The sequence below is a fragment of the Phalacrocorax aristotelis genome, chromosome 1, assembly GCF_949628215.1.
Source record: "Phalacrocorax aristotelis chromosome 1, bGulAri2.1, whole genome shotgun sequence".
NCBI classification, from domain to species: Eukaryota; Metazoa; Chordata; class Aves; order Suliformes; family Phalacrocoracidae; genus Phalacrocorax; species Phalacrocorax aristotelis.
Genome location: NC_134276.1, coordinates 142,283,132 through 142,302,372, shown reverse-complemented (window position 1 = coordinate 142,302,372; position 19,241 = coordinate 142,283,132). Strand labels below are relative to the sequence as shown.

The 19,241-nt window shown below is 41.2% G+C and overlaps 1 protein-coding gene across 1 annotated transcript in view; it reads right to left on the bottom strand.

Moving 5' to 3' along the window:
• Nucleotides 1–4,388: 4,388 nt before the first annotated feature.
• The window catches only part of EFCAB6 (EF-hand calcium binding domain 6), a 107,067-nt gene continuing 92,214 nt past the window's right edge, over nt 4,389–19,241 (bottom strand). The window contains 8 exon segments of the mRNA XM_075088236.1: nt 4,389–4,511; nt 6,945–7,094; nt 9,608–9,792; nt 11,234–11,411; nt 13,271–13,491; nt 15,154–15,217; nt 16,828–16,882; nt 16,884–17,038. Of these exon segments, the coding sequence (XP_074944337.1) occupies nt 4,389–4,511; nt 6,945–7,094; nt 9,608–9,792; nt 11,234–11,411; nt 13,271–13,491; nt 15,154–15,217; nt 16,828–16,882; nt 16,884–17,038 (1,131 nt within the window).

Genomic DNA, 19,241 nt, shown 5'->3' with positions numbered 1-19,241 from the left:
GGCAGGGGATTTGGAATGGCCAAGTAGCTCAGGTGGGCTTGAGGATGTGCTAATGAGTAGCACATGTTACTGGTGAGCATCCATATTTACAGGGGCTTTGAAGTGAAAAAGGTGGGGGAAGGAGGAAAATTTACTGTGAGGCATTATTGTATTTTCTCTATTTGGTTTATGCATGAAATTCACTTTCTGTGTGGTGAGGGGTATTTTTGTTGTACTTTAATTGCCTGGAAGCCCTATAGTGCTTGGCTGGTGTGAGGTTTCTTGCTGTGCAGGCTTGTGCTGGTGGTGACCTTGTCCTTCTGGGCATGCTGTTGCCCTGGGGGCTTCTCCCCATGCTGGTGACTAGTATTTCTTTGTGGTGGTTTCCTCCTGTAAATGGCTTTCTGAACAGTCAGGGTACGTACCTTGGCAGTGGTGAGCTGGAGACACCTACTCACCAGACCCTTGTTAGAGGTGCCATGTGTGAACTTTACTGAGCGATGCAGCAGTGAGTGAAACTTGGATCTGCAGGTGGGGAAACAAGAGGGGTCTGGTGGGTGGGTGATGTGGCAGTGATGTAAGGCTCCTGTGCAGCAGCAGACTTATTAGTGACTTCAGTTTCCTTCAATTAACTTATTCTCCTCTGGAGCAAAAGGAAATGAAACTTATAATGATGTTAAAACACTGCTGAAGGACTGATTTTCCTTGGCAAACCTTTTGTCACCAGCTCAGAAGAGGCACATAAGCAGTCACAGGGATTGCTCTTTTTGGGGACAGAGCAGCAGGGAAATGCTGAGGGTGGGTGGAGGGGCCTGGCATTGCTCTGAAGGGAGCAGGCTGTTGTCCACAGCTGAGTTAACCCCTGGGGATCCTTGTCTGCTGTTCTCCAGGCTTTGCTGGAGAGGCTGCTGAAGGCACATGTCTCCCCTGATTAGAGGTGTGCTTGTTCTCCCTTTGTGCCCCGTGGGAAGCCTGACACCGTTAAGCTTGATTAGCCCAGTCAGGTGCTTGACAGCAGCCCACCACAAAGCCAAGTGCAAGGGTTGGGCTGCAGCTGGGAGGCCATGCCCCAGCTCCTGTGCGTGAGGGCCAATGCCTCCCTTCCCAATGCCCTTGGTAGGACCCTCAGGGAGGGAGGTGAGAGACCTTGCTTAAAGGCTTTTCTCTACTGAGCCCAGAAGAGGTACGTCTGGAGGGAACAGCCAGCGATGGCTCCCTGCAGCTTGATGGCTGGTGAGGGGCAGGGAGGGGTTTTGGTGTTTTTGTGGCAGCAGATGCTGCCTCACAGGGAGTGCTGGCAGGGACCTGTGCTGCCAAAATCCCTCCGAGGCGTTGCCCTCCTCCCCTCCTGCCCAAAGCAGCAGCTCAGTGGCAGCTGGGCCGGCGTCCGTGTGCCCATGATGCTGCTCCAGGGATGACAGAGAAAATGGCATCCTAAGCAGGCACGGGATCAATGTCCTGTGCTTGGAAATGAAACTTCTTAGCTTTGCACTGATGGTTTTTTTTATTATTATTTTCATAACCACCTCAGCTTTGCCGCAGTGTTTACATACAGCAGCAGGAGACTATTAGCCTGGGATAATGCCCAATCCCACTGACATTACCTGCCTCGCAGTGGAAAGAGTGGGGATCTCTGCCAGCCCCTACTGGCTGGGGGGGGTGACCCTTAGTTAGAGGGAATGGCTGCAAAAAAATAAAACCCTCTTCTATTAAAAAGTTTATCCATCCAGCAGTTTGTGATTTTTTTTTTTTTTTAATATGAAAACTTACCTCAGTTATTTCAAAATGCTGGCAGTTGAAATTCAGTTTGGTTTTTTTTTTTTTTTAGGTTGGATAAACAGTTGGTAAGTGCCATCCCCGCCTTTAAGAACTCACTAAAAAAGCCAGCATGACTTGATTTGTTTGTACAGCAAAAAGATTGTTCTTTAATCCCTTTGGAGTTGTTGGATTTGATACTCCTGCCAGTCAAACTAATGAAAAATCCTCTGGCAGGATGTGTCAGGAAACCTGGAGATGCCCCCTCGCCTCTCCTGAAGACAGTGGGTATCCTGAAAATGGTGGAGCAAGGGACACGACGCCTGCATCCCTTTGTGAAACACAGTAGCTACACTCCATGCCAGGAAGCAGTGTGGGGATGGAAGTCTTATTGTATTTGATATAAAATTGGACCCAATTATCAAACAGGAGGTATAGGAGATTTTGAAGAAAAAACAAATTAAAAACCCCCAACCCCCCCCAACCAATCCTATGCAATAATCACTTAAGTAGTTAACTTTTTTTCTCCTTGGTTAGATCAGTGCAGTGAAATCCATGATTTAAAAAATAATTAATGTAATATTTCTGTTACAATCTTAGGTATTCCAAACAGCAATTAATTTTTTAATGAATATGAATGATTAATTCAATACATAAACTGTATGAAATAATAATAGAAATTAAATCATGCATGTTGTATCTGGCTGGGGAAGAGGAAAGAAGTTGCCATGAAGGAAGAGAGCAGGTTGAGGCTTCACACCAGTTACAAAGATAAAATTAAACAAAAATAAGCTAACTGGATCTTAAGAGGGGCTAAACTGAGCCCCTCTTGGGCTCAGCTCAGTTGCTGAAGCACAGTTACCTACTGAACTTTGAGATGCCCTCTGATGCTGGAGACATCCCTGCAGGGCTGGATGGTGTTAACACTGGACCTAGTGGGGAGGCCCAGTAGGAATAGATAACTCACGCCTGTGTTCTGGCAACTGAACCAGGACCAGCCCTTTTTAGTCACTTGCTGACATATGTATAAATGTTCTTAAGCCCCAGTGTTTTCTATTAATGGAACTAGGAATTTCTGCACTGATTTAGTATGGGAGATCATCCTTAAATAACAGTAGTTTGTCTCCTCTGTTAAATATCTAAGCAGCAATTTCAGGGACTTACAGATAGCAGTCAGTTTTGGAAAAAAGGTCTAGCAAGCATTTTTTTAATGTTACTATTTCAAATATATCCACTTCCAGATGTATTTATTTTATAGTGGACTACAAATTACACAAATCTCAGAAACTAAAAGAGAAACAATACAGAACATCCAACCTAAAACCTCCCCAATGCTTTTTTTTTCTCAAAATCTTCAAAATATCTCCTGAAAAGCTCCAAATGCACAGAAACATTTTCTCAGATAAAAAAAAAAATGCATTAAAGTGTTCTGCACTGGGAATATTTCAGATTCATCTCAATGGTTCATGCATTCACTAGAAATAATAGGAAAACCAATTCCTCTACCCTTTCCCATACAAAGACTTCCCTTTATAATATATGTGTGTAGCCAACGCATAACTTGCTCTCTTTTCTTGTTTTACTAATTTTTATTAACTTATCTTTATTAATTTTTATTAACTTATCTTTATATGTTACTGGGGAGGAATCAGTTCAGGTGATGAGGACAGGGCTCTTCGATGTACCAATGAAAACTAATCCAGGAATGAGACAGTGAAGTATTTATCTAACAACTCTTCAGAGCAGATAAGTGTTTAGTCGTTGATATAATCCCAAAAAGCAGGCTCTGATGATTATATTATCCTTTAATTATCACAGGAGTTCAACAGTCAAACAATTATCTTTGAATTTCCTCACCAGGATCTAAGTACCTAACAAGATGTTAAAACCGAATTTTTCTAGAACCGGGAAATCTAACCAGAGGTTTTACTTCCAATTTACTGTTTATTGTATAAATATATATATACACACATAGTAGCCTTAAAAAATAAACCTCACGCTAACACTGGGAATATTTCATTGCAGTTAAGAAGCCAATGTTTATGGATAAATTAGCTTCTTTTCTAAACTGTGCTGAACGATGTAGAAGAGCAGTTTTAACAGAGAGGTGTGGTGTCCACACATAGTTGGCATCTGCTCAGATTTCCATGGCCGGTCTATATTAACCTGTCTTTGTCAATACACATATGGCACTGCAAGTAGAGGAAAAAGATGCCCTGAGAAATGGGATGATTTTTTGGAATAATGAAGGCGTTTTAAAAGTAACATATTAAAAGTAACGCAATTAAAGTAACATATTAAAATTAACACATTTGGAAAATGGCAATTGAGGAAATTCAATAGTATGTCTTGTGAATGCGTAAAATTAAAGAATTTCCTTAAATTAATTGCTTTGGGAGACGTCTTAGGAAGCATTATTTTGACAATGTTAATTGTTGTCTTTTTCTTTTTTGATAAATGGATTATGCAAAATTAATTCCCTCACTGTGTAGATTTAATCCACAATACAGGACCACTTTCAGTATTTTAAAGTATTTTGAGTTTTCTAATGAATAGATACAAAAAAGCCATACTCAATTAATTTATTAGTTTGAAATTTGAAATTATAAATCAGTCCCTGTCTTTATCTACAGTTTCCTGCATTTGACCAAATCCTACTGTATGAATGCCCGGAGAAAATCATTGTAGGATATTTTTGAAGACAAAGCTTTATCATAATATTCCAAAATGTTGAATAACTCCTCTTCAGTTAGGTCGATGCGGTACTCATGAAGAACCTAGAAAAGACAGAGACAACTTTAAAATTTATTCCAGTGCTTTGGTGAGCAAGAAGTAAACCATTAGTTTATCTTGCTAAAATTTCTTTACAAAATAACTTGATTCAGCTCCACTGTGTTTTAGGTTTCTCAGAATATCAGAAAATCAAACCTTCCTGTATTATGTCTTTACTCTTCCCATGCCAGTACCGGCTCCCTGGGACATATATCACAAAACCCGCATACGCAGGGGTTTTGTCCACTGGCCCCACTAGCACTTGCCTGAGGGAGCATTGGGAAATGGGTAGCACTCACATGCATAGAAGCTAATTTACCAAAAATATGTTTGAAGGGCTTTCACTACTATCTGGAGATGAGATGAAGAGGTGAAATACCTTCTTTTCTATCCTCCTTGGATTATCTGCAGCCTTTGCATCCAGAGAAAAAGAAAAAAAAATCCAGTCAAACTGTGCAAGCCCCTACATATATAATAATGCCCATGATGCACTCAGTGCTTTTAATTTCCATGGGACAAATGCTCAGCCTGTAAGCATGCCTTCCTAACACTTCAGTGAGAACCCAACTTGAACAGGACGCATCTGGTTCACCTGATTCTAAAAGCCAGGTTAGATACCTGCATCTTTCAAATCTTTCACCCGGGGCATTTTTTCAGCACTTCAACAGTTTAAATGCTCTCAGTGCCCTAACAAGAAAGAAAATAATGCCTTAATTTCTGAGGATTACTTCTAGTTTTAGATGCACTTGGGAATTCAAACCCTGAAAGAGACCAGCAACACAGTGTGTCCTTGTGTGCTATGCCAGTTGTCATTAGTTTTCTGGCAAACTCAGATTAGTCTGTCCCTTTCCCTCTTAACAGCTCAGCATCAGAAATCACTAATGACCCCTTGCAGATAGTGCAGCCATAAATAGCAGTGTTACTGAAGTTAGTAGAGAGCTAATTTCCCTGTTTCAGTAAATTAAGTTACCTAGGAGATAAAGGGATCCGTACCTCCACAAATCACTTGATATCTTGTCAAACAGCAGATTAACACCTTTGTAGTAGGATTTTGGAATCGGAGATTGCTTCTTGATCTAGATCCAAGAGGAGTTAGTCTTGTGGTTGTGGGTTTGGTGTTTTGGGTTTTTTTTTGTTTGTGTTTTTTTTTTCCTTAGCTTATATCATTTTAGAAAGCTTGATTTGAAAGTTCTTGACGTTGCTTTAACTATAAATGGTAATCATCATATGTCCTAGAGGAACATGACAAATTAAAATCAAATGCAAAGGAGCCTGATCTTCACTCCTCGTCCCCTGAGCCTGGTCTGCTGAGGCAGTGCCCAAGCAGTCAGAAAGCTGCAGTGATAGACAGGGAGCCTCAGGCAGGAAGCTGATATAGCCACGTTGATACGTCTTGCTCCTCAGCCTTCACAGACGAGCAGGCAGGGACTTAGGTTTCAGCTATGTGGCAATGCCAGAACATATCACATCCCCATCAGTCCTAAATAAGTAAAGATTTAAAAGAGCACTTCTGTGACAGGTATAATCTACTAGGTTTGTACTCTACCAGGCAACAAGCTGGCTTCCTGCAGCTCCAGGGGAAGGGGAGCATCAGAAGCGCACCTTATAGTGACTTGTTGCCACCAAGCATTTGCTTACTGTGATTGAGCATCCCATCCACTAGTTGATCAGTTCTTTGAAGCAGTAGTGATACCAAGGGGTGTCCTAAGACACACAGCATTAAATAGGTTTAAGGCCCAAAGCCCTTTTTTTTTCTTGCATTTGAATAGCAAACATTCAGAATTACTCCAGAACAGATAGTGATTATTATTCCTAGTTAAAACAATAGCAAAGATGCTGAAACCAGTACCACTAAGCAAAAATCAAACTCCCCACAGGTCTAGATGAAGAATCACCGATATCCAGAATACACAGGTGTGTATTTGAGGAGATACAAGGTACTAAAATATTTGCAGAGGGTACGGATCCCTCGCCTAGCACAAAACTATGCTGCACACAGAAGAGCAGAGAGAGAAACCAGAAACAGAGGCTCTCAAGTAGCAACTGCTTGAGCCTGTTCCACCTTTAGGAGGGAGCATATCGGTTAGAGGGTCACAGGATCCTGCAGCCGTAGCAGTGCCTGAAGGGAGACCTACCAAAATGTACGCTTCTATTTCCTTCCCACAGGTTTGTGAAAGATATGCATTTAAACTTTGTATAGGGACTAAGGGGTTTTTCTGTTTCATCTATTCAGGACCTCACTAAGACCTCCAACCTCAAGGAAGCGTAATTACACATGAAGAAGGATTACAGTGAGTAATGGTCAGAGCTGAAGTCACAAAGAGGGGCCAGGATGAGTTTATTCGTTCTGGTTCCGTACAATTTTTCAGAGAATTTTCAGTCAGGGAGCTCAGATTAGTCTACTGTAATTTTCTGACTAATTGCTAAATGCAACTTACTTGTCTGAAATCAGCAACATGTAGCAGTCCAGTGTGACTTTCATCATAGGATTTAAAAGTTCGCTTCATTGGTCTCCAACAGTGCAAGATCTGGGGCTGAATTCTCAGCATTGCGCTGAAGAACGATGTGGTTTGTGGTCCAGGACTCACCTAACAAAGTGGGATGAGAGAGACTTGCATTTACTAACATCATAATGAGCACAACTGGGCACAGCTATATTGCAGAATGAAAAAGGTGTTGGACTGCGATGCTGCCTTAATCTGCGACTGGTTGCTGAATACTTGTTTACAAATTATTGCAAGATACTGTTTACACAAGATTATTTTAACCTATAACATTTTGATATTCTTGGGAAGTGCAGATGGTGTATTTACTTAATCACTGTCAAAGCCCTAACTTTTTATTATTTGAAACTGATTCTGAAGTCAGTGTTACTTCTGCTCATATCTCAGTTTTCACATGTATTATGCTTGTCCTTGTTTCAACTCCCTCTTTCAGTAATTTTTCATTCTCCACAGTGGTCAAATTTCAGAGTGAATTTTTTGCTTAAAACTGACTGAGTGCATAAGCCAACTGTGGGAGCAGTACAGTATTTAAGAAAAAACAAAACCCTACTGTACACTTTTCCCAGTGCATAAAATACCTTGTAACCACTTTTGAACCTTTCTGCAGTTCCACAGCTGGACTGTAGGGTTAATTTTCCTCAGGCCGTGTTGTGGCCTGTTGTTTAGCTTGGCTAAACTTCTTACATTAGTGTACCCTGAACACATGTGAACTGCAGTACTGTTCATTAAGGCAAAATTAATTCTACTTGTACAAAGCTTTAATACTGGAGTGATGAGTAAGGGACTTTGGGAAAAATCAGCAAGCCCCAAGCCGCCTGCAGGGTCTGGATCTGCTCTACTATTTTCTTAAAATACAGCCCCATCTCAGGTTCCCCCTACACTCTACTGATATTTTTTATTGTAATTGGATAAGTCGATAGTGCCCTGTTTGTGCCAGTTGCACATGCCACTGGAGTGTCTCCAAGCATCGCCTCGTGAAGGAAATGCACAGTTGGCTTTATACATCTCCTATGTACACACAGAGGCCGTACTGCGCCACACGAGTTGTAAGAGGCCTGGGGAGCAGCTGCACCTTCTTTCTGTGCTCTTGGGGTATTCTTCCCTCGGACTATGTAGCTGAGGAATGAATGTGTACATGAATAATGCAGTTTCCAACCCAAAGTACTGAGTATCCTTGTGGGCTGAAGGGACAGAAAAGGCACTTTATGATGACTTCAACTTGGGTTATTTGTTATTTTCATAGCTCCGAGCCTGGATGCTTCCATGAAGCCCTAGGCCGTTGATTCTCTCAGGCTTTTGAGAAAGAGAAAGAACTGTGCCTAACACCAAAAGAAAAAGTTGTGGGGTTTTTTTTTTTATTATTCCTTTTGTTTTGTGTCTGTACACTTACTAGGTGGAATGGGCTGAGCAATCTATGAGGAAATTTCACGTTGAATATTACTATGCAAAGGTGCTCAGAATATGGACCGAGACCTTCATTATTTTCTCTGAATAGAATAAATAGAATAAAAATTTGAGACTACTACATAGGCACTTAAAAATTACTGCTTTATCCACTCCAGAATACCTGGATGGAATTTTACAGCATCAAATTTGTGTATAAAGGGAACCTTATGTAAGATAATGAAGTCCTTTGATGCAAAACTTAATAGTTTTACCTCACTCTCCCTACTGGTTGTGAATACTTGATAATTCCTAATGATGCTCTCTTCATACCTTGGTAGCAATCTGTTCGTTCCACATCTGAAAACAGTTTGGTAATGTAATTTCTCTATAAAGTGCCGCTACTAACCATATCTAAACTAATTAGGCACAGTCAGAAACAGCCTAAAAATGTAGCAGGCTCGCTGAATGAGCAGATTTGGAATTTGGCACTGTTCCTACTTCATAACTTGATTGGGATGCTATTACTAATGCCTTCCTTTCTGGGCTACAAAAGCCAGATTTCTGTGACTCTTCTGATCTTTTCTGCCCCAGAGCGGTACTGTGTGCAGAGGTGAAGAGCCTGTGTGTGTAGCTGCCTTGCTGGGACTCTTTACTCTCCTCATCACAGTTTGAGAAGCAGGTATGTGTGGCAGGGAGAGCTGCAAGGCCGCAATGTGTGCTGACCAGTCCTGGCTACTAGGTGTTTTTAGTGACCATTAATAACGGTGTAAGTAAGAGCTGCTTCTGGGCTTTTCTCGCAGAGCCAGGTGTGGAACAAAGGCACAGCTTGCTAACAAGATCTCTAGTTGGGGCCATCCTAAAACACATTCCATGCACTTTTTATTTCTAACTTGATTTTTATTTAGTTCAACAAAAGCTCTTAAACCATCAGCTCCCATGTTTTCTATTTGGAATTGTTATCCAAATTTTAGCAAATTTAGCCAATTTACCATATAACCTGGATACCTAGAGCATGATCCAAGGAGTTAAATCCTCCAACTGAAGGAGACACCAAATGAATACTAGGCAATTAATATCACAGTATTAAATAAGAGAATGCTGGAAAGTCTCTGCATAAAGTGACTATAGAAACAGGCCAGGAAATATCCTGTCAGTACAGCAGAAACCTAAAAAAAATTAGTCATTTTGATTTTTATAGGTTTTCTACCTACCGGCTTTTGTGGCTTCTGTATAATTACCCTCTGTAGCAGTGAGCTTTCCTGTGGTTTTAACAGCAAGACAGAACTCTGAAAGAAGTCATAGTATGCAAATTTTCCATTTTTCTTTAAATCATATTTTGTTGTTATTTGGTTAATTTCCCCTTCACTTAAATCCAGATTAAACTTCTCTGCTATATCTGAAATGCAAATAAATATTATTTTTGTCATTCTTAAAAATAGCCAATCATTGTCCTGTGTTCACAGGTTTTAGTAGAGATATGTTGACAGGTCATCAGTTGCAGTGACTGCTGCATAAGTGTGTTATGCAGTTCTTGCTATATGCAGGTGTATGCATATGTCTGTGTTTACGGGGTGGCAGTTCACATTCCACAGGGTTTCATGTCATTTTGATTTTAAATGCACAAGAAGTACTTCTTGACATTAAAAACATAGAATCATTAAGGTTGGAAAAGACCTCCAGGATCATCAGGTCCAATCATCAGCCCAACACCACCATGTCTCCTAAACCATACCCTTAATTACCACATCTACACATTTTCTGAACACCTCCAGAGATGGTGACTACACCACCTCTCTAGGCAGCCTCTTCCAATGCCTCACCACTCTTTCAGTGAAGAATTTTTTCCTAATATGCAATCTAAACCTCCCCTGATGTGGCTTGAGCCTGTTTCCTCTCGTTCTACAGCTAGTAACTTGGGAGAAGAGACCAACATCCACCTCGCTACAATCTCCTTTCAGGTAGTTGTAGAGAGCAATAAGGTCTCCCCTCAGCCTCCTCTTCTCCAGGCTAAACAACCCCAGTTCCCTCAACCTCTCCTCATAAGACTTGTTCTCCAGACCCTTCCCCAGCTTCGTTGCCCTTCTCTGGACACGCTCCAGCAACTCAATGTCCCTCTTGCAGTGAGGGGCCCAAAACTGAACACAGTATTAGAGATGCGGCCTCACCAGTGCCCAGTACAGGGGCACCATCACTGCCCTGCTCCTGCTGGCCACACTATTGGTGGTACAAGTCAGGATGCTGCTGGCCTTCTTATTAACTGAGATAAAAGATCTGATAAACTAACAAGTTCTTATAGCCAGGACTTTAATTTGATTATACAGGCACACACTGTCTTATTGCACATGCAAATGTCCTAACAAAAGCACAGAAAATCCTCTCTCTAGAAGAGAACACAGCAGAAAAGCAGCATAGCCCAGCTCTTCTAAGAGTAAGATCCAGCATCCTTTCAAATCAGCAGGCATTCAGCCATCAAGACCAGTGCATGCAGAAGCACACACATGGAAAAGACTGGTGAATCAATGGATTCAAATATCCCCAGGCACAGAAAGGGTAGTGTATTGGGAAGGTGATGAGAAACTTGTGTACATACCGTAAGTACCCACAAGCAAAGCCACACACTCCTTTTCCATGGAGCAGCTAATTCTGAATAGGGACATAGATGTATTGAACCCAAGGCTACTGTAAGTTATTCTGCTCTACAGTAGCAGGATGGTACCTGCCACAATCATGCAGTGGATGCCACTTAGTAGAGACCAGATGTTCCTACGGCTGGGACACCAGAAAGAAAACAGAACGTGTCTTAGAATGAATAAAGCACTTTTCAGATGGTAACAGACCTAGGAAGGCCGACACTGGGATTTCTCCTAGCTTGCTGACATCCTTCTCTTGGCATGCTTCCAGTATGCCTCTCCAGGAATGCTGGGTGTTCTTTCTTATCTTATTTTCTATTGTTTCACAGTTAAGGATAGGTGCAGAGCAAGTTGTTGCTGTCTGAGGATGACCGGATGCTGGTATCTAAAAGCAAGACATAATGGTAATTTTTTTCTGTTGAGTTTTACTGGTTGTGTGGACAAACCACTAGATGACAAATCCAGTTTCTGGTCTTCCAGACTGGAGGTTAATGTACCATTTGAGCCACTTCTAAGTCTGATTTGAATTGTGTCTGCAAAACTGTAGGTTAAAATGTGAGGACACCCTTAGTGTCAAAATTATGTTATTTATTTAATGGGCCTTGACCACTTTTTCTTTATTTGGCTTAATTTGTAAATCATTTATAGTTTCTCCAAACTGTATCTTATTAAACAACAGATACGGTGTTCAAAAAAAGCTATGTAGTGCCATCTTAGAACAAACAAATAAACCAGTGCAAAGTCACTGAATTATGAAATAACATTGCTTTGATTTGTTACTAGGAGAACTCCTGGTCCTATGCAGAGCCACAGAAGGAATGAGAGGATCCCAGTGCTCAGTGCATTTTGATTGCTGCCTCAGCAGTACTGTGGGTGAGCTGGAAGCAAAGCCTCAGCCTACATGGCTGCGTACAATATGTCCACAAGGGGTATTTATGCTTCTAGATCCAATTTATAATCTCCTATTTAGTGAGACTTCCCAGCGCTCACTTGAGGGTCTCACTGGTGCAGACTTGCTGAGGCCTCATACTCTTTTGCATGCAATGAACGCTGCAGGAACGTTCATCCTGATCAGTGTTCAGGCTGGCTGGGGTCTTTCCAACACCCATAAGTTTGGGGAGGCTTAAGTTCCTTTCCTATGGTCTTATACTGCCCAATCTAGCATTCACAGAGAGTAATGAGGAATTTTCCACTGCTTTCTCTGGGAACTGGATCAAAGCATGAAGGATTCGTGTCGCTAATTGTCTGGGCTTTTCAAGAAAGAACCTATAGTTAATGCAATAATTGAGCTAGCAATGGGCCAATGTTTAGATTTCCCAGCCCTGACAAGTTGTTTGCATCTTTAATTTGCTCAATCTGTTATTTCTTTTTCAGTAGCTAAACATCTCCATGTAGAAGTAGTCAGAAAATCCAAGCATGTTCCAGGCACTGAATAATTCTAAATATTTTATTTTCTGTTGTAGGTTTGGTTGTAGCCAAAGAACATGGAATAGGTAGGTGGAGCTCCACAAGGGGGATATTTAATTTTCCTGCATGTAATAATTTCCCCACCTTTCTGTGAATTCTAGCACTAGGGTGAGAGGCCAGCATGGCAGTGGGGAGGACCAAAGTGCATTATTGACATGAAGTGTAGGTATGGACGCACAAATGAAGCAAAACGACTGCATTCCTAATCCACTTCTCTTGCCTCTCTTAGATTACTGGCCTTCATGGCAAGTCTATCAGTCAGACTATCAGACATTTACGTCTGTAATTTGGCATCCACCAGAAAGCAAGCAAGACCATGAGAATGTTTTTGGACAGGCCAGCAAACACCGATTAGAAGACTGCAGCTACCAGTTCTACCTAGCTTTGTCAGATGATCACAAATAAGCCATCTATATTTTTTAATGCCGCTTTTGCAGCTATTGGGTCTTTGTAATTTGGGCTGTTTACTTTGTTCTTGGAAATCTGATTGTGCTTAAACACAGAAATTTTATTTGCCAACCAGCTTTGACAGATATGTGTATGGTAACAGCAGGGAATGCTATAGGTATAAATCGACATATATCTTTTGACTTTACTATATGGCCCAATTTTTGCCATTGTAACACAGTTTTGCAAATTACCTCATTTGCTTATTGACAGGTGGTTGTGCCTGATTTCATGGGCAATCAACAAGAAAACCTTCACTGAGTTCCACAGGCATTATTTTCAGCCTACACACAGGAACTAAAACCCAGAAAACTCATAAAACAAACATACACTCTTTTGCCCTACTAGAGAAGATGATGTCTTGGTACGTTCAGGCTGAGAAGACACACGTGGCTCCTGCATGGCACGGGTAGCTGGCTTGGTAGAAGTTGCAGAACTAGCTGCCCTGGCAGCACTTGATGGCACAGTTACAAGTTCTGAGCCGGACTTCTTCAAACAGTCCTGACACTTCAACCATCCACCAGCGCTGACATCCACTGTGTTCCAAAGATCTTCAAACGAATAAAGAAGCAAAAGATTACTTTTGCAAATGCTAGTTTTACAACAACAGAATCCCCTTATGTACTAAGGATATGACAAAACTTATCAAAAAGAAAGGGAGAGGGTGCCTTGGAATAGAAGGAATCCTAGGGCCTGTCTTATTAAAAAAAAAATAAAATCACAGCTTCTCTGCAGAAGCCTGCACAAGGCTGGGAAAACAATGAAAAAAGGATTTCTGCAGGACATTTTTTAATTGAATTGGGCCCAGAGTGTGCTGTTTAAACTACTAAACCCTGTGATTAGACACAGTGATTGAGCTGCAGTATATAAGAATAACGCTTTAACATGAGAAGTAAATCAAATACATGGTGCACTTGTATCCTGGCTAAGTACCATTGAGGCGAATTTCTCAAGCTATCAGGTGCACCTAAGTTATATCACCATCTCAGGAGGCCATTAAGGTTCCTCAGTTATTGTATTTGCATCAACAAATTATTTCACCCTGAGGGCAAAAATGAATCAGCATGAAAGAACAAAGCAGGAAATCTTTACAGCCTTTTGAATCACATATAGTTGCGATATATGGCCAGGAACTGTACCTCTACAATACAGCCAGCCTACAGAAGACCTGACTGCAGCAGCTGCTATCCTTGCTTCTCCTACCTGTGGAGGTCCATGTGGCTGCTCAGCCTGACACAGGGCAGGTAGCCCACCTTCTGGGCTACATATGGAATCATAAGGATGAGCCTGGGCTGATTTCCTGCTGAACGGCACTTATTCAGTAAGTCACTGCACTGAATTAAATGGGACTACTCATGATATAAGCTACTAATCAAAGCAAGGATTATCAGAGCCTGCCCTTAAATGAGCTGCACTCATTTTGTGTGTTTCAATAGTCATCAGCATGCTTTTTTATGGTCTTTATTATTGATTTTTAATATAAAACTAATTGGGAGCCTCACATTGCTTTTGATTTGATCTTTTTCAGCAGTGACTTAGACCCTAAAGGAAACTAGTCACCTCTTTGATGCATGTGCCAAGTTGCAGTCAAACTTCAAAGGGCAAAGGATACATTTTGAATTTCCTTTCAACTTTCCCCCATTGGCCTGGCTGCTGCCACATTATGAATTATAAACAATTCTATTTTGCGCTTGTGATTATGCTTCACACTTCATACGAGGATCTCAAAGTGTATTACAAACTTCAATTAAATAGAACAATACCCTGATGAGCTGGGTTAGCTATAGTTAGAAACTATTTCAACACTCATTTGGGGGACTGTAGATAGTTCAAGCAAGTCAAAGGAGTTCAAGCAGCAAGGAGAAAAGTGCCTGTGATAAAAAGGGGGCTGTCAGTCGGCAAGATATTAATGCCTTTCTTGCAACGTGTTTACCATCCTCAGTCTTTTATGAAAACGGTCACAGCATCAGAAATTCAGAAGACCAAGAAGCCAAACTTCAGGAAGAAATTCTTCATCCACTACTCAATACAGATTCCAGCTGAGCCTTGCTAATAGCAAACGGTAAGTAGCCATCACCCAGAAAAGGATAAAAGAAGACGTTTTCTGTGAAGTCATCTAGACTATGACTATTAGTAACACTTCTCTAACAACTCTGAGCAGCGACACAGCCCGAAACGACAGGGGTTTGGATTAGCAGTGGCAAACCCAGTACCCAGATTGGAAGGCTCTCCTGGGGCATCTTCATATAGATACACGTAGGCATATCTTTGAGAGGCCTGTCAAAATCAAAATATCTCTGGAGATACAGGGCTTGAGTCTCACTCACACAGAGGCTGCTGCTTATATAATTGAGAGGCTCCTCAGGCCTGCTTCTCGTTGCTATTATGGATGACAGTTTCTATCAAGATTTTTTTTCTTCACTTGTCTGAGGCTCTTTTATGTATAAAATAGCTTCTGTGTCCCTTCGTTTCTTCTTGAGTGTAGACAGGATCTAGTCTGGAGGACTCTTCAGCTGGAGATGCTTGCCTTACTGCTTCCAAAAAAAGAGAAAAACCAAGAGATTTTTCACAGCTTGGGAAGGTGTGTGTTCTGCCTCGGCCAGGGCTCAGATGTGAGCTCACCCCAGCGCTTGCTGGGTGAGTAACTTGCACTTGGTACCTCATCAGAAGTGTGGCTACTAGGAATAGAGTATACAGGCCATTCAGATTTTTTTTTTTCTGCTATTTTCAAGGGGGAAGATGAAAATATTTTTTTTTTTTCAGTGCTTTCATCGGCAACTAAACACATGCATAGCAGCACCTGATAGCATGGCAGACCCTGCAGTCTTTGCTGTAATTAGAAACAGACCCCACTCCTTTCTGCAATTTATATTCAAAAATGTTGGTGGGAAGTACAGGGCCAAGAAATCAGAGGATATGTCTGAATGAGCAAAGTACCGAAATAATCTGTAGTGCAGACATGCATATGGGTTTGGAGGCTCTATGTCTTGTCTTTCAGTTTGCTGCCAAATGGCATTGATGCAATCATGAGCATGAAGGTTAGGGTGCTGTTAAGTAAGATCTGAAAACTTTTAGTCAATGGTCCCTCTGTTTTATTATTCACCTAGTTTTTTGACTGGGAAAAATCACGTTGAACCATCATTAGCAAAGATAAAAAATGGCTCTTTTCATTTTAAGTTCAGCAGAAGCAGAATCTTATGAAAGACTGGCCTCTTGGGTTCCCCTGAGATTAGCACTGGGCTAATCAGATGGTTTGTACTGCCAGATTCATGCCATGACTTCAGTCACTCAAGCTAAATTCAAGGTTACATAAACTCTGCTGACACTAATCTGGGGGAATCTTTAACCCATAAAAGTAGCTGAGAGGTGGCCGGGAAATGTCAATGCTTGCCCCTTTCTTTGACAAAGGAGAGCAGGACAAAATAGCTGTTGAGAAAAAGGAATTTGCATTAGCTCCCCAAGGAAGTACTTTTTATTCCATGCCGAGAAGGGTTTTTTTTTCCCCGCCAAGTGGAAGTGGATTAACTTAAAACTGAAAAAAGAAACTTTTAAAATAGCAAATATAGAGATAAAGAGCTAGGGAAAGAGAACTACTGTGCTTTAAATTCACACCTTCACTATTAGCAGTAGCATCTCTGTGACTTTGCTTTAGAAAGCCTGCGATTATTATAGTTGATAACCGAACTCAGAGATAAGGGAAAAAATAATCTCCCCCAAATGTAGCAACAAATGTTGATGGAATGATAGTCTCAAGACATTTTCATTTCATTTCATCCAAATTTTTAGACTACTTGCCTCTACACAACAGCATGCAAACGCAGGTGTCCAGCCAACGCCAATTTACCCATTTGTACACTTAACAAGACAAAATAACATAGTTTTCTTACTTGTTCTTCAGTCAGACACTGAAAATGTCAGTTACATATCTCCCAGAACTCCTCTTGATACTGTATTATCTTTTGAAGAGTCAATATCTTTAAACTCTTGTGTAATTGTGTTAAAACCAGAAGTCACTACTTCTCGTATCTGTGAGAGGATGCTTCTCTCTGACAGCTCCCAAGAAGACTTAGGTGGAATGACTTTTTGCCCTTCCTCAGTCTAGACAAAAAAAAATACACAGAGAATCAGTAATGGATCCACTGAATAAATTATAAATTGCAGTGTGGCATTCAGCCAGTCAAAGAGGGAAACGTCCATGGAGAAGGTGGCCTTCGAGATCCCGCAGGCAGTAAAACCTGCTTCCAGGAATTCTGGCTAGCACCACAAAAGAGAAAAGGGGCTATGCAAGTAGTTCAGGGAAAAATAGGTTCTCTATAAATGGCATCCAACTGGTGACAGGCCAACAAAAGCACAGGACTCTAAGACTGACCTAAACTTTTACAAAGGTCTAAAAAATTGGGTGATCTTACAAAGAGGGCTATTCTGTTAATGCAGAAAAAAGGGAAGTGAGCGCTAACTAGCCCAAATATCCTAAACGTATTCTTCTCATCTGAATAGTCTTTAGCACGCAGTGGAAATCTCTTTGACTGAAAAGGCACTTCAGTCCTGAGATGAAATAGAGGGCAATTATTTCCCTTTCCTTTCTAAGTTCCAGGTATATTTATGGCAGTACTTTTTACTCTGGTCATCCACAGTAGGGATACTCTGACTAAATGATGCAATTGAAGGCTGCAAATGTACAGAATGTGTAAGGGGAAAGAAGAGAAAGGGTTGGGTACGCGTGTGTTAATGCTAATACAGGATGTGCATAACCCCCTTTTTCACTGTGTTGCTTTCAAATCTAACACTGGCTTTTAAAACCTACCACTGGAGCTTATTGCTAACTAAACCCCCATTATGCATTCTGCAGGGCGGAAATCCACACTTTGGGTAAACACAGTGAAAGGTCATATGGCAACCAGAAATAAAAAGGATAAAATACAGTCGGTTGGAATAAACTGCAGAGTAAAGCACTGCTAGGCTTTGGTATCGACATACCTGAGAATACCAAAAGTCTAACTGTGCGTGCAAAAGGCTATGTTTCACGAAGTTAAATATCAATGAAATCTAATCAACATTTACATTCTACCTCCAGAATTAGCAGTAAACTTCAGTTTTTAGAATGAAGCCAAATTTTACTTATAAAAGTAGTCTCAGGAATGACACAATATGGAATAATAGTAATTAAAAAAAACAGAATCAGAATTTTGAAGAAGAAACTACTTATTTTCAGGAATAGAAGCTGACTTTCCACGCGCTGCACTGTCTAAACTAAATACGTAAAATATCTTATATAACAAAGTTTTCGCAAACACAAGTGGCAGTCAGTTTTACTATAGCTGGGGTAACAGGTCATGGTAAAAACAACAACAACAAAAAAAATCTGGTTTTGGTTCAAAGACATTTCTTTACAGCATGTTAAATGTTACTATCATATTTTATACCCCCATGTTCAAGCACATAAGCTTTGCCACCTTCTTGCTCCATGCAATATGAAATACCAAAAAAGAAACAGATGGCTTTTGGTCCTGTGCTCCTGTTTCCTTGTCACATCTCACATGATCATTATAACTGGATAGAAAAGAAAATGTGTTTCTTACAGAACTGCAAGAAACCTGCCTCCTAATCAGAAAAGACTCTGTTATCTTCAGATGCAAATAACACTTTTCAGTATTAACAATGCTTTATATAAAACATATGTGTGGGACACGCATTACCTGAAAGGAAGTTGTAGTGAGGTGGGGGTCAGTGTCTTCTCCCAGGTAACAAGTGATAGGATGAGAGGAAATGGCCTCAAGCTGCACCAGGGGAGGTTTATTTCGGATATTAGGAAATATTACTTCATTGAAAGGGTTGTCAGGGATTGGAGCAGGCTGCCCCTGGAAGTGGTTGAGTCACCATCCCTGGAGGTATTTAAAAGATGTTTGGATGTGGTGCTTAGGGACGTGGTTCAGTGGTGAATTGGCAGTGTTAGGTTACCAGTTGGACTCAACGATCTTAAAGGTCTTTTCCAACCTACGTGATCAGTATTCACTGACATGTGTTCCACTCATCCCATCGAGCTCTGTACGTATATCACTTCAGAATTCAGGGGCCAGGACTCTGCAGCCCACTCCTGCTTTGTAGCTTCTCAGACTACCACGCGGCCTCTGAACATTACCTGCCCCATACCATGGCCAATGCCAGCTGCTGCCGTAAGATGTGAAGTCCAGATTACCTGACTGCCCTGCTCAGCTCTTCACAGGCTTTCTTGCCCTTCCTAACAGAATTTGAGACTGCCTTGGGAGGATCACGTAAATCAACTTTCACCTCCTGCTTTCAC